This window comes from Daucus carota, chromosome 5 (assembly GCF_001625215.2).
Source record: "Daucus carota subsp. sativus chromosome 5, DH1 v3.0, whole genome shotgun sequence".
Lineage (NCBI taxonomy): Eukaryota > Viridiplantae > Streptophyta > Magnoliopsida > Apiales > Apiaceae > Daucus > Daucus carota.
The window spans coordinates 608994-632633 of NC_030385.2; the positions used below are offsets into that span (position 1 = coordinate 608994).

Genomic DNA, 23640 nt, shown 5'->3' on the forward strand with positions numbered 1-23640 from the left:
TGATACGAAAAACAGGAACCAGTCAGAGTTACAATTGAATTTTAATGTTGATACTAGTTTCAACTGAATAGAGATCTTATTTTATTTTTTATTTTTATTTTTGTCAGGGAGATCTTATTTTATTTAAATAATAATAAATAAATTTTTCAAAAAAAAAAAAAAGAATGTGTTTACGAGGTGACTAGTTGCTATATGGAAATTTTAAGTTGAAATGCACATAAATAGCGTAATTCTAATACTCTACACTATACAAAGGGGGTAAATCAATTATAGGTAGAATTGATTCATGGGAACATAGACTTACTGCCAACTGTGAATTTCAGCAATTTGGGTTGGGGGTTGGGCTGTACTTGTATTTTGAATATATTTATTTCACAACATTCACTAATTTGAACTTAAATATTTGGAGATTAATATTCAAGGGTATATAGTATTTCCATCAAATATTAAAAAGAAACAGCATAAAAAATAATATGAACGTCACTGCCCTGTATTCTTGATAGAAAGGCCTGAAAAGCCAAAAGGGTAACAGAAAGATTTCAACACAACTAGATGCATTAATTTGTTGATTTGGTAAGAGTTTTGTCCTGACAATAAAGGGGGAGGGGAGGGGCGGGGACTTCTATAGACATTAAGCTCAATCCCATACAAAAAAGGAAAATTCCGCATAGAAAGAACTTTAGAAGTTCCCTGTCCAATTCATGTGGCCCAGATGAGGTTGCTGATAGGCGTTAACTTGGGTTGCTGGCCCTCCTGCAGCCACCCCAACACCAACATTACCACCCATAGCAGGACTTAAATGATGCGGACTGGGGATTCCAGCAGGTTGTGGAGTGTGGTACATGCCTGGGAATTGCATGTGAGAAGATTGTGCTGCTGCGTTGAATGGGGCATGGCTGTTATGTGACGGCAGATATGTGGCATGAGGTGTTTGTCCTGTCATATTGTAGTATGAACCTGATTGCATACTAGGTAGGTCCCTTGGACTCATCCATATTTCAGAAGTCTCGGCCTGTCAAATTACAAATAATCAGTCACAACAAAGCTGCACCACTTTAACTACTTCCGATATCAATTGCTTAATAACTCGATTATAACATAGAATGCACACCTTACTGTACAAAATAAAGCTCAGCGCCATAAGTGCAAGTATCATTAATTAGAACAGTTTGAACAAAGAAAACCAGCTTAAGCTTGGCCAATAGGCTGCTAACAGAGCTAACAAAGTTTATATAAATTCGTGAATGGACCACACAACATATTACTTACATTAAGGGACTATCATACTTATAAACATATATGTTCTAAACATAGCAGCTGTGAACATATTGCAAATAGACGGACTCAGCAAGCATTTAAATTCAAAGCAAAAATATTAAATAGTTATATGTTCACAGTGTTCTGATGTATACAATAACAAAAGCAGAATGAAAAATTAAAAAAATAAAAAAGCATACCTGTGGATTTGGAACATATAAATTCCCGTCTTTGAACTTCAGCCTAGATGAGTCCTCAAGTCCTGTTGCACTACCAACACCAGGAGCATTAATAGCGTAACCATTTGGACTGGTGAAGTTTCCAAACCCAGTCTGACTGCCAGTGGGAACTGGCTTAAACTGCTGGATTCCATACTTGAGACCGTTTTGAGATAAATGGGAGCTGCCTCCAGGCATCATCAAGTAACTGCTTCCATTTGATGGATGAGGATATGCAGGGTTACTAGAATAACCTGCTGCTGGCATAGCCATTGGTGGAACATATACTGGGGAAATGAACTGACGATATGGCATAAGATTGGGATAATGAGAAACGTGAACTTGCGGGTACATCTGTGCTAATTGTGGTTGCACCATGGCTACCGATGAGGAGATGCTATTTACTGCATGTGAGCTCATGGCCTGAAAACATATCACGAGAAGGAAGCATTTACAAGAGTTGGCATTCTGACATTCGAATAGTAATTTCTGGCAAAATATTCAAATGTGCTGTACAAATTCATCAAAAGTAAAAGCATACAGAAAGTCAGAAACATTACCTCTGGAGCAAACTGAAGACTTTGCACCCTTGCAGTTTCATCAGCTGTTGATCTAAAATATGGAATATCATACACAGTTTGCGGATCATACGCCTGCACACATGCAACCAGGAGCCAGGATATCAGATTGATATTAAAAGAAAAACCGAAAAATTGCTAATCATTTGACCTATGGCAAAGGCAAACATACAGCCAAATAAAAGGTTTCCTTAAATGATATAAACAACCCGTTTGAATGTAAGACGAAAACTGTGTACTAGACCACTTCCGCCAATCAAAGAGTGTCAAGGACTCAAGGGCCAAAAAACATACCAATATAATGTAATTACATTTTCTGACGATAATCATACTTTAAGTAAATAGGGAAAAGTTGATAAATCAATATATTCAAATGCTCCTTAAACTTCACATGATAATTCTATCTGTACTGTTTATTAATTGTTTTAAAAAATAAAAAAAAAAACTATTATAAACGGATCCAAATGCACAGCCCCAGTATAACAGAAAGTATTAATTTTTCTTGTATAAAACTTACAGAAAATATTGGGAATTGGGAAGGAGGATGGTCTTGGTGCTGTTGTAACTCGGATGGAGTGTAGGATGGACTATTCTCACGGACCAATCCAATGTCTGCATAATTGTCCAAATCCTGAGGACTCGAAGTTTCCTTCGTCTCAGTCAACTGTTGTTCAGATACCGAAGCGGATGCAGGTGAGCTTGAACCAGATATGCGAACACGTTCGTCTAACAACTCTAACTGCTTACTCTTAGAAGATTCATTACCAGAAGACTCAGGAGTAGCAATTGGTACACTGCTATACATGTTATTTAATTAGTTCCTGTATAAGCGTTACAACGGATATAACAAGATATGATTTGTGACCAATTTGGTAGTAGCAATGGACATTGATACAGTGCTATATATGTTGTTTAATCAGTTCGGTGCAAGTGTTCCAATGTATAAAACAAGATGCAATTCATGATCAATTCTGAACTTTAATGAAACTCTGTGAACTCCCTTCAGATCAGAAATTTAAAAAAAAAATCAAGAGTATGAGCAAACAATCATAGTGTGAGGGTTTAGGAATTAAACCTTGCAGCAGGAATAACGTTTGGTTTCGCAGCATCCTGGATAGCTTCTGACCCAGTTTTCATAAAAGGCTCAAATTCTGTCCCCATGCTGCCAAATGTAACTCGATACCTGTCGGTTGTGGAGAGTCGTATATGTGGAGCTATAATCACATTCTGGTTCTCAGAAATGTTTACTCGTGACAGTTTATCCTGCAACTGAGTTGCCTCTACTTCCGAACTCTTAGATGCATTCTCAGGAGGAGAAGCAGATTTTGCAGGCGTTCCAATAACTCCAGGACCAGCACTTTGCGTTTTGCTAGATTTTGGTTTCCACTCTTTGTTGGACTGGGAAGAAGCTACAAAATAGACAGTGTGATCAGTTTCTGAGGAAACTGGACACATTAGTCATTATATGATTAAAAAAGGGCGTTGAAGTGCACAGACTCCTTAATTCAATTACAAAAAACGGCAGCACTTTTTGATCTTTGAAACCCAGATTTTGTAGCCAATGTAATTTTTTTTAGTTTCCAGAAAGTTCTGACTCCATACTTGTAAGTTATTAAATGCTAGAGCAAATCATAGTTGCCCGAAGGGGTGGAACTACATGTCATGATTTGTGAAATAACGTAGAAATGCAAGAATAAGTGAATAACTAGATACCAACATCAATAGACAAGTTTAGACTCAAAAATGACCCATTGCCTCTAAAAAAGAATAAATTAACATCATCCGAACAGATCCAAATTCCAGACAGTCAGCCTATGAACCTCCAGAAGAAACAATTTTTTCTCAATCAATGCGAAATAATTTGAAGTGCTTTGACCTCAAATTTTATGATTTATATGAATTACTTCATATAGAACACTTACTAACCCACGGGATTTGACCGTTATATCAAAGATAGTACAAAACAATAGTTGCCAATGATACATTTATGCATTTAAATAAAATCAGAGTCGAAATGCTTTTTAGTAAAAAAAAAAAAGTTCAACATTCTAAACATACAGAGAACTATAACTTCAACACATCTTTAATCATATAGCAATTCTTTATGTTCAGCACCAGATTCGAATGGCGTTAGTTGCTGCCCTACACTTGGATCTTGTTCCGAAAGTTAAAACCTTCCAATTTGTTGGCATCTTAAATTCATGTTCTAAGAATTAGGATAAAGGCCAACATTTTAAAATTTTATATTCTTAAGACATCACAAAATATGTATATAGAGACCAGGCAACTAAGTATACAAATCCATGTTAAATCCAACAAAAATGAGCATTCAACAGCTAAACAAAAGAGCAATATAGAGATGCAAAATATTATACCTTTTTGGTGACCCAATGATTGATGCTGCCTGTTAACGTGCTGATTATTCACTGAGGGTCTAGAGACTGAAATACTCCTCACGGCCGCAACATTAACTGAAGTTTGAGGAGATTGGCCGCTTTTCGATATGGCAGCAGAAGAACGACCATCACGTCCCAAATGTTGATTGGAAGAAGGGCTTTCTGTTGATGAAGCCTTGGCAGAAATATCGGTAAGACGGCGCACACCAACTGCCCCAACCTCACGCTTAATAGCTCCAATGTTGGCTGCAGGTCTGGAATCAGGTGATGGCACATGAACAGGATCAGAAGACGACGAATACAACCCCGTCACAGAGTTCTTTGGTGAAGTTGCAGAATTTGGTTCGGGATCATTTGCCTTCTTTGTTCCAATTGGTTGGTTATCCTTTGGAACTGAAACTCGCCTATTCTCTGATGGTTCTTTCTTATCATTCGACTTAATTTCCCTGGGGTGCCTGGGCTGTGAATCAGTATTCCCATTTGAGGATTTAGATGAATGACGCTCCGCCGGCTGGTTCTGCTCATGGGAAGTCATAATCGAGCTGCTAAAGTACAAATATTCAAAATGTTCACTACACATATCACACAGAACATTAAAAATATGTAAAACAGAGAAAATACTAAAGGGACCTAAAAGCACATCCCCATTTCCCAGAGAATCATTAGACTGGTGTAGGAACTTAGAGCCTGAAGGCCTAGAGTAGAAGTAAGAGATGTAAATGTATAAACCAAAATATATCCGCCAAACATATAGAGTACCTCTTATCAGGAGAGTCTTGCACTGGAGGTCTTATCTCGCTTTTAGGGTTATGACAAGTTCTGTTGTCCTTCACAACACGAAACTCTCTGATTACTTTTGCATCTACAGTGAAAAGCAACAATCAATACATAGAAAAAGGTTAATAACCTATTATTACGCAGAAGAAATCATTTGTCCAGGATCTGAATCATGAACTAAGAGGGCCAAAATAGGACAAAGAAATTTCATATAAAGCCCTTTATATAGTAGTACAAGAAGAGCCTTCATATATAGTATGCAAGATGAGCGAACATCGTTAAGAAAGTTATATAGATAATTAAATATCACAACAAAAAACACTGACAAGTTGGAAGGGAAGAATATAGGACAGACATGCAGTAGCACAAAAGAAATAATAGAAAGCAAATCAAATCAAAAAAATGTGCAGAGAGCAGACAAATGTTTCTACCAAATATCAGTAACAGGCTAGAGAAAGAGTCAGAAATTTTGCATTTGAATTGATATTAATAAAAGACAAATTTTGTAGCATCTGCAGTTGCTGACACTCATTGGCAACTAATAGGCCTCTACATCTCTTGTGTATATAAGTTGGGTAAATGAATGCCTCTACATCTCTTGTGTATGCCTATGACATCTCTGTGAAGTAGCACTCAGATAAAACTGTTACCAATTAAAGTTATACACATACATGTATTCACTTATCCTTACCAGGCAAAGAATTTCGATTAGCTCCTCCTCTACGAATGTTGCGATCAGAATGTGCATTGTATAGGATCCCTTGATTCACAGAATTATGGATGGATCCTCCTCTGTGGATGTCGCGATCAGAATGTACATTGTATAAGGTCCCTTGATTTATAGGTTCACTAAGCTTGTTTGGTTGTGATGCAGTGTGGACGATGTTCGCTGTAACCTGACCTAAACACTTTGATTACTCAAAATCTTAAATCAAGGTAGAACCATATAAGAAAAGTAACTTTCAATGCTCTGAAATAAAATAAGTGTTCATTGCTATAAAGACAAGTGTAAAATTACACAAGTTTTGGCCAAAATGACTCCAATATCGGGAAAGCACAAATTACTAAATCAATGACCATGGAAGTAATACAGTATGTTATTTTATCTAAAACAAAGAGCTAAAATAAACTTGGTCAAAAGAAATACCTCTTTCCTTTTGTCTCTTTTTCTTTTCACCTCGTGAAATGGATCTGAATACAGAAAACACAAAAGCATAATGAATGATAAATTAAAATGATAATACATTTTGCTAATGTAACAAGGTAGCATAATATAATGGGGACACTTGTTACTAAATAACATGTTGCATAACAGAAATATTACTATTAACTACTATTAATAATATAAATACTAAATGACCTAACACGTAGTTGAGCTGAAATGATCCAAATTATCCTTACATCCACACCAGATGACATAATGAAACCAAAAGTCACATGCACCCACAGGTAAACAGCTATTATAAAACAGTAGAATCAACAATTTCTACCAAGAAAAAGCCATCATAATCCATCTAAAAGTGAAGCTGGTAGAGGACCATTAAACAACAAAAAATTTGTCCTCATATCAAGGGTAATCAACTCAAATCTTTCACAAGCCTCAATAATATTTCCACATGCGTATACATACGTAGACAAATATGCATGTATATAAGCATACATGAAAAGACGAAATAAACTACAACTACTTTTTAATTTTTAAAAAAAAAACAATTAGTCTTCAATGATAAAAATCAGCGTCTATCATAATTAAGCCTACTAAAATCTTTATTCTATAAAAAAATAAGGAAGGGCTTCCAAAAATAATGAGGTTGTAAGGAGCCTCCATCAATTTAACTTCAGTGATTCGTGTTTCATGTTTCATAAGCTTGTTAATTGCACAAATTAAGCATCTAGTATTCAATGATATCCCGTATCCCATTAGCATAACCACACAAAGTCCTACCAAACTCTTCCTCTAATCTATAAGCATTACAACCCATCAGAAACTCAGAGAGAAAAAGACAGAATAATAATTAATTTAATCACACTAATGTTGTCCTATATAAGTATGCAACACATCCTTAGAAAAACAATAGCACAGAATCATTAACAAATACTTCTAAGGTATAAGACAACTTACTTCTAGAATCCACAGAGGCTTATAATAATGATATTATGATGCACAATAGATAACATCGGGTGCAAAAGTGTCTCTTCACTCCAGAACATTAGGCATGGTGGATTCCAGTAGTATATATCTATTAACTTGTTCCAGTTCTCCAGGATGTTTACAGTAACGGATCCTAATTCTATACACCAATTTTTCTGAACAGTGACTATCTCGTATAGTTAAAACAACCAAAGATCTAATGTAAACAAATTAATTTTGGGTCTTATCCTTTAGAATTGAGATCTTTTATATGACATGAAAATCTTTAAGGTTCAATATTTACTTCCCCACAATTCCTTCAACGAAATGTACAACCAACTCAAAGCTGCCAGCAAATTATATCCTAAGCATACTAGAAAGAAATGTCACAAATGCATTAATACCTTTGTATGTTCAAGATAGCAAGTCCCCATTCCTACTTACGGGACATAGGCCCTTATAACCTGACTAGAACTGTCTAGTCACCTTCTAAAACTTGACTTGGCAAGACGATATACTACTCTACTTCCATCGACATACTAGCTTGGCGACTGAAAATGGGTAGATACTTAGATATACCTCTTAACGTAACTTATCAATCATGATTCATGTCTGTATATTAATTCAAACGGCTGCTAAAGATGTAAACATTAAACTTCTGTGGATTATCACTAAGTAATATCAGGCATTAAGAAAACTGCATTGCAACTGGGCATAAATCTTTATGCAAACATTTCCATCCTGAAGAAGAGAACTCCATGAATCTTGAATTTTCCACCCCTAACTATATTTGACAATTCAAAGTTTTCAAGAACGTAAAACATAATCTTTGACTCTTCAAAACAAAAGTCATAACAAATCCATCATTTTAAACAGCTTATTAGTGAAACAAGAATATCCCCACACACAAAGTTAGTTTCCTTGTCTAATCCCCATCATCCACAATTGCAAGAAAATACAATTCACAACAAAACAGTGCAAGTATGCAACTACAAAATTCTCATAACGAAAAAAACACACATAACAACCTAAAAGAAACAAATTCATACATAAGAGTAGCAAAAACATCTTTAAAACATTACAAAACACTATTAAGACTCAAGAAAACATATAACCAACATACAAACACAACAACCTAAAAGAAACAAATTCATACATACGAGTAGCAAAAATATCTTTAAAAAATTACAAAACACTATTAAGACTCAAGAAAACATATAAACAACTATAAATATCAGAAGTTATCACCACAAGAGAGAGAGGGAGAGGGGAAGAGAGAGAGAGAGGGGGGGGCGGGGAGGGAGGGGGGAAGAGAGAGGGAGGGAGGGAGGGAGAGAGAGAGAGAGAGAGAGAGAGAGAGAGAGAGAGATGACCTTGATTCAACAATTTCTGAGCAGTTTCATTAGGATTCATATTGGTTTCTTTGAGGGTAGAGTAAATTTCAGCATCAGAGTGATTCCCCACAATCTCTTTGATCGACTGTATCGTTTTCCTCACTCCAGCAGACAGTATTTGCGCTCCGCCCTCTGTTCTTGACCCGGCGACCATCTCCGACGATTATTAAACCCTAGCTCACCGATTCTTATTCAATTCCAATTCAAGATTCACCAAACTCAATTCACTCACTTGCATTCAATATCAAACACTAACCTTATGATTGTATATATTATATGTATGTATATGTAGAGAGATAGAGAGCGAAAAAGCAGAGAGAACGGCTGAAGAAGAGAGAGTTAAGGGACGAAACAAGGGTTTTAAAAACTAATTTACCCCCTGATACAAGACGAGCCCATTTGTTCTGCTCGGGTCGGATCTTTTCCGGGTTGCTTTTAACTCGCTTGCGCCGCGATACGCGCTTCTCAATTCTAATTTCTTTATTTTCTTATTATTGTTTTGGAAAAAGTTCTGATTTCTTTATTGCTTTTTGATTTATCTATTATGATCTTTTATTTTTAATACTTACTGCGCCCAATCCCATGTATTTTATGTGTATGTGCATTACACAACAATTCATTAATTCATTTGTGAATATGTTTATTCATTTATCTCTTCTCTAGCTACGGGTTTTGATATTAAGTGAGTGTTAATTTTTTAATTATTTCATATTCTTAAATCTATAGTAACAAAATATCACCCTTAATTTACATTTTATTGTTTTGGAAAAATTTCTGATTTCTTTATTGCTTTTTAATTTATCTATTATAATCTCTTATTTTTAACACTTACTGCGCCCATGTATTTTATGTGTACGTGCATTACACACAACAATTCATTAATTCACTTGTAAATATGTTTATTCATTTATCTCTTCTCTGGCTACAGGTTTTGATATCAAGTGAGTGTTAAATTTTTAATAATTTCATATTCTTAAATCTCTAGCAACAAAATATCACCCTTCTCATTCTCAAAACAAAATATCACCCTTAATTTACATTTTATCACAAATTTAGGAATATTGTCTGAAAAAATTGTGAACTTCGAGACATCACCGAGACATATGAACTTGTATTTAAAAATACGATGATGTTTAAATTTTTATTCAAAACAAAAAAAACTGAAAAAATATTGTGTAACTATATTTTATAAGAGTCTTGAAATGTTTGTCGGGACAGACGGGATAATAATTTTCGTATAGTCGTCGTGTTGGGCAAATATAGGTGTTGACCTTTGAGAGTGAGCAACGATTCTTTTTCACGGGCCAAGTTCACTTGGAGGAATTCAGATATGATTTTCAGCCAATTGGTTTCATAAATAATGATAAACTTGTGATCAGGTTGTTCACTTGCTCTGTGTATAGTGATTCTCGTTTAGTATTTAGAAATCTGAAGGAACAATCAGAAAAAGAAAGAAAGGATTAATTCGAACTTAAATGGCACAATCTAAAAAACCAGTAAAGGAGGAGAGAGCCTGGATTTTCTATTGCAGTGATTACAATGGTCAATAATCTAATAGCCAAAGGAGCTCACTTGACCAAAAATAAAATTGTGAAGCACGAGAGCGAGATTCCTGGAGCCCCAATCTAGTCTCAATTTATTAAATAAAATAAAATCTCATTCTTTGCCTTCATTCGACCCCAATAAAAATGTTCACAGAGGTATCCTACATGTTGAAATGTCTGTCTACTTAGCAATGGGTTAATTTTTCCAGTACAAGTAAAACTTGATCTACGTAATTTGGAACCTTGCCTAAATCATAAATACTGTTCTTGTATCCGCCCTCTGTTCTCTTCCCACCACAACCTTGCCTGCATTTCTCCAAACTTTTCCCGGCTGCATATAACAGAACTTAGTGTTACAACGGCTACTTTTATCTTTATGCATTTTACCTTGTAAGAAAACTTGAATAATCAATGTACAAGCCCATTATTTATTCCCCGTGGAAGACTAATAATACAGGCTACTTCAATGACTTAGGGTATTGTGTCACCCCTCGTGTGCAACATTAAAAAATTCTAAATCTAGATGCAACAACTATTATCCTAATTATGTGTTCAGAACCTATATCAAATACTAGTAAAGAGATGACTCTAAATCATAGCTTGCGAGCTTCGGAAGGAATGCATTCCCAAAATATGCTATTGATATTTATCTTTAAACTATGCAACTTAATTGTTTTAAATCCGGTGAATTTGTTTCCATATATTACTGGTGAATATGACTCTAATTTCTAATAAGTGCACAACACTTCCTTGTAGACATATAGCCAGCATGAAGTGGGTATTTAGCAAGACATGCACCTATTAGACTGACGAAAAAATATAGATATTTTGTAAGTTTGAGATACTACACGGCTTTATCATAAGAAAGATTCTGACACCATGTTTTCTTCAATTATGTTATGATGTAAATGGAGAAAAATTGCAACTCTAGCCATGAGTTTAAAATATTGTACCTGAATCGGACACGCCTAAGCTCCCGGATACCACTTGGCAATGCTCTGATAGTGATGTACACTCCTGGTACATCCTGCTCAATCCATTCAGACTCCATATCACTTGCATTGCTCAAAGAAACATCACCTGAGCGATCACCTTCTCTAGATGAACTAGTCCTTGCAGAAGCATCTATTGATGATGTCTCTGTTTTTCCTGCACTAATGCTTGACAATTTCGGGGTTGAAGCAAGGGCAGAGTCATGGTGATGATGAGACTCCACTTGATGCTGGTCAAGTGAATCCGAGGATGAGCCCTTCGCATCAGGACGCTGCAAATTGCGAGGCTTCCGCTCTTTACTTAATGGCGGTGTTTCTGGGCTGCTCCCATCAGATTCAATTTTTGATACCTGAAAAGATTAAAATTACAATTGTAATATATATTCAACCCTAGGTATTGGATTTCTTTGTTCATACAATCATCTCAATTTTCTTCTGATGGCTGAGCATAACATTAGCCGTGACAGAAGCTCCATAAAAGAACTAAATTTGTGAAATTTTTAGCAGGTTTCTAGATTTAAACTACTAACGGCAATTTAATCAATTAAATATAAAATTTCCATCTTTAGAATTCAAACTAGTTTTTACAATTTAATCAATGAGCTATATATACAAATGAGATAGCCCGTACAATTTAAAAGTGACCAACTGTACATTGAAGGCCAACAGAAACATGTGAAGCCACGGCATAACATGAAATATTAACTGATTAAACTTAAACAGAATTAAAAACATACAGCTACTAGCACACTGCGCAGTCAATATAGGATTAAAAACTAACCTCATCTTCAGATCTTGGAGGGGTTGGAAGTGCTACTGCTTGACGATTGAACTGTTGGACATTGTATAGTTCCATTACTTTGTCATAGTTCTCCGCCCACCACCTTTGAGCTTGCCATTTGTTGAAAACATCGCGACTGATGAAACATTAAAAAAACACATCAATCCAGCTACATGAATACAAAATACTTCTAAGAAGAATGAGTAAAATGTAATTACTACGTCTATTCAGACATGGGACAAGAACTTGGTGTCTGGATTGTTGACAGTGTATATGATACTACACAGGCAGTTATCGCTTAGTAAGGGGACTGAGGTGTATAATAAGCTATGGTGGTAAGAGGATTATATGGATAAATATTAATATAAAAGTAATCACATATCTCCAAATGAACTTGCATTTTGGCGAGGCCCTTTAGAAATTGTAGAATGAATATATTCAGTTGAAAGAGGGCTTTTAAGTAAGACCAAAGCTTTGTCCATATATCAAATCCTCAATTGTCTAATTTGTATTAGTGATAGATAAATGACATCAATGGATAAAATTTTACATATTTATATCAATAATTATGAGCTAGTGTCCCTTTTAACAACACAGTTCATGAAAAATCTGGCAATAGAACACTTGATTTCAGATTTATTCTACTGAAGCACAAACAGTCTACTGAGGACTTCTTGTACTAAGCTGGTCAATGAAGTAGTGGGGATTGGGGTCTACCCTTGAGATATCTACTCTTTACCATACAAAAACTTTAACATCAAAAAACAGTAATCTTCACCACGACAAAGAAAATCTTTGAAGTACTTTTGGATACAGCTCTAAAAAACTATGAAACCATGAGTGGCAAACAGAGGAACAAAACAAATCTTCATCCGCGATTATCTAAATCTGATGCCAAATTAGCATAATTTATACAAAAAAAATAGATTAAGCTTCTACAACACCACAGTCTGGAGCATATCTATTATTGGTCATAAAAGTCATTGATTTTATTGCAAGGATAGATTGTAATTGTCATCATATTGTACAAAGGGAGACATAAGTCAATTCTCAGATAAGGACATGTATTGGTTAGTAGTATATCCATAATAATAAATGTGACACACAACAAAGACAGCAAGCAGCCATGTGAAGCCCAGCTGCAGTACTTAAACAACATGAATGTGACCCCCGGAATTCAAAAAAAGTTGCCTGCTTGTACATTATTATCAACCATAGAATTGATTAAAGGGGATCTAGAGGTACATACATTGAAACAGTTTTCACTCTAGAAACTGACAAAATCTCAACAGTTTCAATGCATGTAACGCCAATTTAATCCCACTTGCGGAAATATACATTTTTCAAACTCATATGAAAAGTCAACCACATGAAATTATCAATCTCGAAAACAAATCCTAATCCAATTAAAATCAAATTAAGCATTTAGAGTGCAATTAACAGAATGTACCTAAATCGAATTCGCTTCAAATCATTCCCATTGTTAGGCAATGACACGAATGTAATCAACACGCCAGGCTCGACCTGAGCAACCCATTCCTTAGGCTCATCGTTATCGTCCTCATCGTCGTCTTCGAAAACAACAGACTCAGTTCTTCCACTGACAGAAGTAGGAGTGTTTTGGCCACTGGACAGGCCTTTCAATCTGGCCTCCATTTCTTTTCCCCAAACTCTCGGCGTCGAATCAGCACTGCCGGTTCTCCTATAAGAGCAATGAAACCTCTCCGAAGTGGTATCGGAATCGGCGTAGCTTCGGGTCGGTTTTCGGTTTGATGATCCGGAACATGGCTTGCAGGGCTTCAACGCAATGTCCTTGATCTAAAACACATTACAACACAATATAAAACAATCACAATAGAGAGAGAGGGAGGGAGGGAGGGAGAGAGAGAGAGAGAGAGAGAGAGACCTGAGAAGTGAGAGCTTTGATGGAGTGCTGTTTGGCAGTGGGAGTAGTGACAGGTTCTTGTTGTTGATTCAATACGTCGTCGTTGTCATCATCGTCGAGGTGTTGAGGGGGGAGAGATCCGCCGCCAATGTGTTTGGAACAAGCTATACATGTCAACATAATTCTTTCGCAAGTGGGATACGTACAAGTGTGTGTAATAATGTTCAACGGAATGGGCAGGGTTAATAATAATCCTTCACTTATAAATCAATCAACAGCGAGAGAGAGAGAGAGAGAGAGAGAGAGAGAGAGATGGCGTGGGAGAGTGTGAGAGAGTAATAAAGAGTTTGCGGCAATTAAGGAGAGTAAAGATAGTTTACTAATAGGATGGATTGGATCCAAGGGGGTTTGAGAGAGTCTAGCTTCCTAGGCTTGCACTTTGTTTTATTACACACGCCCAGATCCACACTCGAGCAGCAGCAGCGAAGCACTGTGTTGTTTATACAAGTGTGTCAGTTTTATACATACACATGGAGATGGGGGTACGCACAGACTGCTCGTAGACTACAAATTTAACCAAACGTCACGTTTGTGTTCTGCCAGGGTTATAAATGAACCCAGCTCTTAGTTAATTTTATTCCGAGTTCGACTTTATATATTTTCTGGAACATTCCCGGGTCTAGGTAAAATTTCATAAATATATAATAAATAATTTAATTTAATAAAAATTTATATTAAATAATAAATTCCAATAATAATTTATATGTGATATTTTTATTATATTATAATATCAAATTTAAAATCTATCAGTAAGAAGATGGAAAGTATGTGTAAAAAGCAAGAAATGAATATTTAATTATAAAAATTAAATATAAATAAAATCAGCTATTATTTGTTTATGAAAAATGACGATTAATGTTAAAGACTTAAAAAATGATTAGAATTTGTCTGGATTGGATTTTATTATACCCGTAATTTGTTCGGAGATGTTTTAAGGTGTTTCATCCGACATGGGCTTAAATTGACAAAGATAATATCCTCTAGTGCTCTCTTTCAAAGCATATTAATTATAAGAACATCGGATTTTTTTTATTTCCAAAATACTTCATGTCTGGTTAAATTAAAACAGCGATAAGTTCAACTGGTTTTATCTTAGAGAATTCCAACTACGTTAACTATAATGGTAGGATGAATCGGACATTTAACACATGTAAAATATGTTGAACTTAAGACATTACACTTCGATGATATTAGTCATATTGGTTGGTAGTAATTTAAAAATAACATATTATTAAAATTCTAAATTATTATAAATAGAATATATCATTTTAATATGGTAAAAAATGATGTATAATTTTTCTACAAATTTTTTACATGCAAGTTTACAGAAGTTCGACAAAATATAATCATTTACAAGAGGTTGACTAAAATTATTAATAAGAAATGGAGTTTGTCGGATTATGAATATAATTTTTATCTTTACACGTCAACTTGTTTTTTTCTCTGTTCTAAAAGTCGGTGATTAATCACGATTGATCACCGATTAATCCATGTTCCGTAACTCACCGAACTGATTAAATATCCGATTAATCACCGATGAACCCGATTAATCCCCGATCAATTCAATTAATCTCCGATTAATCCTTGTTCCGTGACTTCACCGATTAAGTCCGATTCCCGCTTTTTACTAACACTGGTTTTTTTAGCTAAAGGTTTTCACGATTTTTTTTTAAATGACAAAATTTTAGAGGTGGCCGTGACAAGTTCTATTTACTGCATCATGGGCTTTGGGATTTGGGCCTTGAGTTTATATGAAAAAGAAACAGATAGCATACCCGCCTCCTCGAGTGCTTGGGCACTGAGCCAGTTAGAATTGGGCCGATCGGCAACTTCATGGAACAACTTACTTGTGGCAAACTATAAAATAGCTTGATCGGACCGCTTGGTCCCGTTTGCAAAACCTTCGCGAGGATGTAATTCGAGTCGAGCATGTCGAGTTTTAAATTTAGTCTAATTCGAGTCAAGTTCAATCGAGTCGAGTCGACTCATATAACTAATCGAGCCTAAACTTTTGTTCAAATTCGACTCGTTTAATTTCACGAGTTGAGTTGAGCTGACTTGTTTAGCTAAACGAGCCGGTTTTAACGAGACGAACGAGTCAACTCGTATAATTTACACTTAATCGAGTCTAAGTCTCTACTTGAAGTAAATACAAACAAAAGCTGATTGCTGAAAGCATTGATGAATTCATTTCCTTAATCCTAAATTGGTTGGCAATTTGTGATTATCAACCTGAGTTACTAATTTTTTTTTTACATTTTTTGTGTTGCTAGAATCAAGCAACTTTAATAGATTATCCGGATGAGTTGAAGGTAATACGACTAAAATTATGAAAAGTCAACCACTTGGACTAATACGACTTATGATTATTTTTTATCAGAAAAAGTTCAAAAAATCTAAGTCACTGAAAAAAGTTGATCAAACTAACTTCTGATTTTAAATCAGATTCTGACTTATTTCTGATTTTAAATCGACTTATGACTTTCGATTTTTTTTTATGGTGTGCTAATAACACACAGTAAACATAAAATTTGACAAGTTTATCTTGTTTTGATTGGTGTACCATTTTTAATAATGATAGACTCCCAACATTCACAACAATCACATCAATCAAAATGAATCAAATTTATAGAAGTGATTAGCATGAATCCAGAGACACACGCGAGAACCCAGAAAAGTAGAAACATCTTCAGCTACCAAGTTTAAGTCTAAACAAACATACTCAACATCACTCGTCGGCTATTTATTTTTGATTCCACTCAAACTGTCCAGGTTGATTAGAGTTTTGTCGAGACTCTCAACATGCCCCAGCAAGGCCAAAAACTCTCATCATTTAAATAATGTATTCAAGTCAAGCTGCACCACACTGTTATTAAAAAACGATTAAAGTTAGATTTGATTTTTCCCATTACGACAATAGTGTCATCTTCAACGAGCTGCTCGCGGGCTTTGCTATATCGATCACCTGTATATTTATTTTATGTAACAAAAGTTGTTTTATGTTTTACTCCTATGTGAAGGAGTATAAGTAGAGCATGATAGAAATGAATATATAGGTGATCGATATAACTAATATCTAAATTGCATAATAGAAATAATTCATGAAGCCGTATTGTTACTATGACAAAAAACAAATGTTGTAGATACCTGGACTTTCTTTGTCCATTTAATTCTATAAATTCTTTTTACTGCTCGATAAGATTTTCAATATTTTTATAAAATAAAAATTTGTAATTTATTTTTATTTTTTTCTGAATAAAAAATTAATTTATTAATAAACTTAAAAATAAATTAAAGAACAATATTTTACGAAAACATTAATTTGCGTGCATCGTTCCATCCCAATATATATATACTCCTCGGTGGTGGCGGAGGGGGTTAGACGATTAAAAACGAGCTATTTAAATTGATTCATGTTTTTAGTTTTGTTTTCTTGAAACATGCATATTTTTTTTGATTAAATATATATTTTATTTAGAATCGATTTTGATGTATTTATTTGTCAGGTTTTTCAGTATCTTTATAATAATAAATAAAATTATAAATTTTCACGCGTATGACATAAATGATTCCTTCTCAACTTTTCATGGATGTCAAATCCGATTCAAACTCTTCTCTCGAAGCCTGGTCCTGGTTTTTACCAAAAAATCTACTGTAACTGTTTTTCGAAATTGCACATGCTCGTTGATTATTTGTACTCATGGCAAATAAATATGTAAGAACGAGTAATTAAATTATTGTACATGGCTAATCTCTTCTATTCATGTAAACAAAGAAGTTATATTATTATTTAACATGATTAATTTTTTAATAATATAATTTACTAACTAATACCTTCTCTGATAAATAATTATATAGTGTGGAGAAACCGGACCGATTTATTAAAAAAAGGTTATAAATAGGGTATTCAAAAATCAGTTAGTAATAAATATCTAGAGACCGCTAGGCACACCGAAATTGAATGGTGGCAAATCGGCGGGGAGACATTTATCGGTTTCACTGTAAAAGCTTCACCTTTTATACACCGCCACGTCACACTCCCCTGGCCCCACTCCTTCACTCACTCACGTTGTAAGCGCAGCTGCATCGTCCCCTTCCCTACTTCGATCTCATCCAAAGAGAGACACGAGAGAGAGACTGAGCGAGAGAGAGAGAGAGAGAGAGAGAGAGAGAGAGAGAGACGGGAGAGAACAGAGAGAGACGAGAGAGATGTCACTAATTAGAAGGAAGAAGGCACCGGAGAGCAAGAATCAAGAAGCATCGGATGCGAACTTAACTGACGATGAAAACAAGAAAAAGAAACAACCACTGCCAACTAAAAAAACTCAAAAGAGTTGGACTTGCTTAGACAATTGCTGCTGGTTTATCGGGTGTATCTGTGTAATTTGGTGGCTGTTGCTGTTTTCTTACAATGCTATGCCGGCTTCGTTTCCTCAATTCGTCACGGAGGCTATCACGGGGCCTTGGCCTGATCCTCCGGGTGTCAAGATCTCGAAAGAGGGTTTGTCGGTGAAGCATCCTGTTGTGTTTGTGCCTGGAATTGTTACTGGTGGGCTTGAGCTATGGGAAGGGCATAACTGTACTGAGGGCTTGTTTAGGAAGCGCCTTTGGGGTGGGACTTTTGGGGAAGTCTACAAAAGGTATCAGCTTTAGGCCTTTGTTGTCGCGATTGTGTTGTTATCTTAGTTCAATGGATTGCCAGTTTGGGGATTTTAGTGGTTTTTGGATGCATTTTATATGTTTGTTATTAAAGATTGGTGCTTTGTTAATTGCTAGTTTTAAGTTCTTCTTTATGTTTCTTTACTTAGAATTAGTGTAAAATTGCTACTCATAGTAGATATTATTGTTCTATTTCTACTTACTCTAGGTGTCGCCTTAATGAGTAATTTCAGATCGAAAGGTATTGTAGTTTATGGATTGCCAATTTAGGGATTTAAGTTGTTTGTGGATGCTTTGTGTAAGTTTCATGTTACAGATCAGTGCTTTACTAGTTTGAAGTTCTTATTTATGTTTCTCGACATAGAATTAGTGTAAAATCGCTACTCACAGTAGATGTTAGTATTGTTCTAGTCTTACTTACTCTAGGTGTTGACTTGAGAGTAATTTCAGATTGAAAGAGTTTAGTTGCATTGCGAGTCATTAGGTGGATGTGATTGATTATGTTTTTGTTTTCAGGCCTTTATGCTGGGTGGAGCATATGTCGTTGGACAATGAAACTGGGATGGATCCTGAGGGTGTGAGGGTCAGGCCGGTCACTGGACTGGTGGCTGCAGATTACTTTGCTGCTGGATATTTTGTTTGGGCTGTTTTGATAGCTAATTTGGCTAGAATTGGGTATGAGGAGAAGAATATGTACATGGCTTCATATGATTGGAGGCTTTCTTTTCAAAATACGGAGGTATTTTATTTGGACTTTTATAGTTAATTACCCTGTATGTGCTTGTATTGATGATGGACTTTATTTGCAGGCGAGGGACCAGACTCTTAGCAGGATAAAAAGTAATATTGAACTGATGGTTGCTACAAGTGGGGGCAAGAAAGCAGTTATCATCCCTCATTCAATGGGAGTTCTGTACTTCTTGCATTTCATGAAATGGGTTGAGGCACCGGCTCCAATGGGTGGTGGTGGCGGATCAGATTGGTGTGCTAAGCATATAAAGGCTGTAATGAATATTGGTGGTCCATTTTTAGGTGTTCCGAAATCTGTCCCTGGGCTTTTGTCTGCTGAAGTTAGGGACATTGCCGTCCTCAGGTTTTTTTTGCCCTCCTTATATATTTTCAACAAATAAATACAGTTTAATACTTCTGACACCCTCCACATAATAGTAGACAAGAAGCAGTTTAAAGCTCAATATTAATCTACACACAGAAAAGTATAAATGCAGAATTTAGGAAGCACTTTCTTTTTTGTTTGTTAATTGAACACTTACACCCACTTTTCCTCTGACAAGGCTTGAAACCCCAACCTCCCCCAGAAGGAGGAAGGGGAGAAGCTCTAGAGCAAGAGCCGGTTAACTGGATACTCTTCCCTGTACTTTCAGTTGTTTTTTCAAATTGAGGAAGATATGTTGTGTTTTGGCACACCTCGTTAACTTGTATAGATATGAATATATACCTGTAGTTATCTGGGTTTCATCATTCATTTTAGTCTTTAGGATATGTTACTTAGACAGTTCTTTCATACTTATAAAACCGCCTGTCAAGTGATGCCTGTGAAATTCAATTTGACTGCAGAGCTGTTGCTCCGGGTGTCCTGGAAAAGGATTTATTTCGTTTTCAAATGATGTTGCAACATGTGATGAAGATGACTCGCACTTGGGATTCTACAATGTCAATGTTACCAAAAGGTGGGGACACCATATGGGGTGGTCTTGACTGGTCTCCTGAGGAAGATTATTGTCATGGCAGAAGAGATCATAATCACAATGATACTAATACTCCAGACCAACATAAGACTAAGAATCATGTTTCTCCAGACAAGAACACTAATTATGGAAGAATTATATCCTTTGGGCAAAAAGCGGCATATGCTGCTGCTTCGGAGCTTAAGAGAATCGACTTCAGGGTAAGGTTTTGTTTTTACAGGCACCCCGTAATCGGCACTGTTTCCTGGGGATAAGTTTTCTTAACTCATTTCATATTGTCTGTTACAGATCCATCTAACACACAAACTAAAGGTTTTTCAAATGTGACTTGATATAAGTTTATTATAGTCTATAGATATTTCCTTTTAAGTGTCGTTAGTCTTAATCTCACATGAGCAACACATACAATATTTAGAAGCTTGTGGCTGCTCAATTCACCGTTATTTGTTTTGATATGGATCTCATCTGTCATTTTTCTTAAATATTTTCTGGTGGATGTGCCTTCTTCATCAGATGTATTAGGACTTGATTCTTGATAGAGTAAATGTTAAATAGGCTTCTTATAACGTTTTTGACTGATTACGCTGAGACGAGGACTATAATAGAAAAACAAATTATCAGTTGGTAGAGTAGTTCACTTGGTTTCCATTACGTCATTTTGACAAGTGCAAAAACTTTCTGGTCCTTATCTTCCTATGTGTAAGGAATGTGGAAATTTCTTCTTCTTTTTTTAACTGTTCAGAGGAGAGGATTTTATTTATTTATTTATTTATTTTTGGGGGGGTGGGGGGGGTAAATTTTTCTGGGGAGGTCAATTTATGAAATTTAATTTTGCACGCACCCATGCATCCACTGAGGCTGGAATCCTTGACCTCTTGTTAACAAGACTGCAATGCCAGCGAACCATTAAGAAGTTTGTTTCCCCAAAAAGTAGTGATTACAATTTCCCTTTGTGCTCTTTCTACTCCCCCAGTATAATTGGCTTATGTCCCAGATTGTAATTTATATACAAAAGTAGTGATGGGAAGACGTAATATATATAAATTTATATGTTTAAGCGTGTTATGAGTTTAATAGTTAGAAGTAGAAGCAATGTTAGAAATCCCTGCAATGAGAATTAGTATTAGTAAAGAATATGGTGCGCCTTAACCAAGTTTCTTTTACTTGTTGAGAACTGAACTGCAACAATGTGGCTGTTAGTTCATCAGTCTGATCATGATAGCACATGTTTAATTCTGTCCAACAAAGCCTAACTAACGGTTATATGCAGGATGCCGTCAAGGGTAAGACTGTTGCAAATAGTAGCTGTCAGGAAGTGTGGACAGAATATCATGAAATGGGTTATGGTGGTATTGATGCTGCTGTAGAATACCAAGTTTATACAGCTGATGAAGTTGTGGAACTGCTTGAGTTCGTTGCTCCAAAGATGATGGCACGTGGCAGTGCTCACTTTTCATATGGGATAGCTGAGAATTTAGATGATCCAAAATATGATCATTACAAATATTGGTCCAACCCATTGGAGACGAAGTGAGATTTATTGTCCTTTGTTACTAATTGTCATTTGCTAATATCATATGACATTTTTGCATATTTGATTATTGAAGTACTTCCCAGTTATTCTCTATTTGTTTTATCTTTCAGGTTACCAAATGCTCCTGATATGGAAATATACACATTATATGGAGTTGGCATCCCCACTGAAAGAGCATACGTCTACAGGCTCTCAAATTCAGCAGAATGCTCTATCCCGTTTCAAATTGATACCTCAGCTGATCATGCAAAAGACTGTTTGAACGATGGTGTCTTTACCGTTGATGGGGACGAGACTGTGCCCGCTTTAAGTGCCGGTTTCATGTGTGCAAAAGGTTGGCGTGGGAAAACTAGATTTAATCCTTCTGGGATAAAAACTTATATCAGGGAGTATAATCATGCCCCGCCAGCCACTTTTCTTGAGGGTCGCGGGACTCAAAGTGGTGCCCATGTGGATATCATGGGAAACTTCGCCCTAATAGAGGATGTTTTAAGGGTTGCTGCTGGGGCTACAGGAGAAGAACTGGGGGGAGATCACATTTACTCAGACATCTTAAAATGGTCGGAAAAGATAAATTTAAGCCTATGAATTCTATCTGTATGTCTCCAGTGTCTGTCAGTTAATTTATCCAGGGTGGCTCGACTGTTATGCACACAAGCTTGTCGGCATGAAACTTCAGTCGCATTGTGTACCGTAGTAGCTGTTGTTACAACTATCATGTTCTTCGTTTGTCGTAGAGCTTAGAACTTCAATGTTAATATTGTTGTTGTTGTATTATTACATAGACCCTGCTTAGAACATTTTGATATTAGTTTCTTTGCAGATTTGTCAATTCAGTTGTTCTGTATAAGCTTTTTTTCTCTTCACTCATCGCGGGTAGTTTCCTGCACTTTCTTGTCTTTATAATTGTTTGGAAAACAGTGTTTTATATCAACTAAAAGTAGGATTACAGCAAAACAAAATGTACTTGCCGGCTCAAATCTTTTATTATTAATTTACTATATTGATCAATTTTACTTAATTTTGAAAATACAAATTAGAAATATGTGTCTTAAAGTTGATCTTGAAATATAAATAATAAATATAAATTCATTGAAAGTTGAAATGCACGATTATTTTAAAAATAAATATATAATCGAGACAAAGGGAATATTAAATTATAGCTTATGAACTTCATTTATTAGGAAAAGAAGTAGAAGTAAAAATATGTGCTCTTCTTTTAAACATTTCAAATGTCGTTGACATCTTTCTAACTCTTGTGTTGTTGACAGTGTGCCAGTAGAAGTAATTATCACTCGTACACTGTCAACAGAGAGTAGGTAGGTTGAGGATGATTAAAACAGGGATGTTCGGTTCATAAAGCCCTGCTTGGATTAATTATTGGAATCTCAATCTCTTATGTGTGGATTAGTTATTTGATTCTATCAAATGAATTAAGACTTTGTTTGTCTAGGCATAAAGCAGACTTAAAGGTGTTCCCAAATTATCCAAATTATCCAAACAGATATTTTAAACTACCTGCTTATCACATAAGTCGCGTTAAATCATAAATCACGTTAAGTTATAAGTCATAAACTTAACCAAACGGGCTCTAAATCATACTCTTCCCACTTATTTGGTTCCATCAAATGAAACCCCAATCATGTCAGATGGTTAAATCATACTCTTCCCACCAGTTGGGTTTACATACCTTTCTCATTCCCAACCTTAATCCAAATGCCTCCGGGT

General features: G+C 35.7%; 3 protein-coding genes across 9 annotated transcripts; 1 reads left to right on the top strand and 2 right to left on the bottom strand.

Moving 5' to 3' along the window:
• Window positions 1-469: 469 nt before the first annotated feature.
• On the bottom strand, window positions 470-9155 carry LOC108223346 (GBF-interacting protein 1-like). 7 transcript variants are annotated; one of them, XM_064094142.1, is made up of 10 exons: window positions 8731-9155; window positions 6374-6417; window positions 5918-6122; window positions 5209-5311; window positions 4429-4994; window positions 3129-3462; window positions 2571-2847; window positions 2036-2128; window positions 1458-1898; window positions 470-1012 (listed from the first exon to the last, which is right to left on the bottom strand). In XM_064094142.1, the coding sequence occupies exons 1-10, from the start codon at window positions 8903-8905 to the stop codon at window positions 680-682; spliced, it is 2571 nt and encodes an 856-aa protein (XP_063950212.1). In that variant the 5' UTR covers window positions 8906-9155; the 3' UTR covers window positions 470-679. The 7 variants fall into 7 exon arrangements, with proteins under 7 accessions (XP_063950212.1, XP_063950213.1, XP_063950211.1 ...); XM_064094143.1 differs by having other exon boundaries at window positions 4429-4991; window positions 8731-9120; XM_064094141.1 differs by having other exon boundaries at window positions 4429-4991; window positions 5918-6134; window positions 8731-9120.
• A 1209-nt stretch (window positions 9156-10364) lies between these two features.
• LOC108220585 (protein Brevis radix-like 2) lies at window positions 10365-14287 on the bottom strand. Its single transcript, XM_017394388.2, has 5 exons — window positions 13975-14287; window positions 13519-13886; window positions 12069-12204; window positions 11249-11637; window positions 10365-10626 (listed from the first exon to the last, which is right to left on the bottom strand). The coding sequence occupies exons 1-5, from the start codon at window positions 14131-14133 to the stop codon at window positions 10548-10550; spliced, it is 1131 nt and encodes a 376-aa protein (XP_017249877.1). The 5' UTR covers window positions 14134-14287; the 3' UTR covers window positions 10365-10547.
• Window positions 14288-17918: 3631 nt separating this feature from the next.
• Window positions 17919-22778, top strand: LOC108223304 (phospholipid:diacylglycerol acyltransferase 1). The gene is made up of 6 exons (XM_017397481.2): window positions 17919-18653; window positions 19189-19411; window positions 19482-19765; window positions 20248-20578; window positions 21649-21908; window positions 22023-22778. The coding sequence occupies exons 1-6, from the start codon at window positions 18223-18225 to the stop codon at window positions 22498-22500; spliced, it is 2007 nt and encodes a 668-aa protein (XP_017252970.1). The 5' UTR covers window positions 17919-18222; the 3' UTR covers window positions 22501-22778.
• The last annotated feature ends 862 nt before the right edge of the window (window positions 22779-23640 follow it).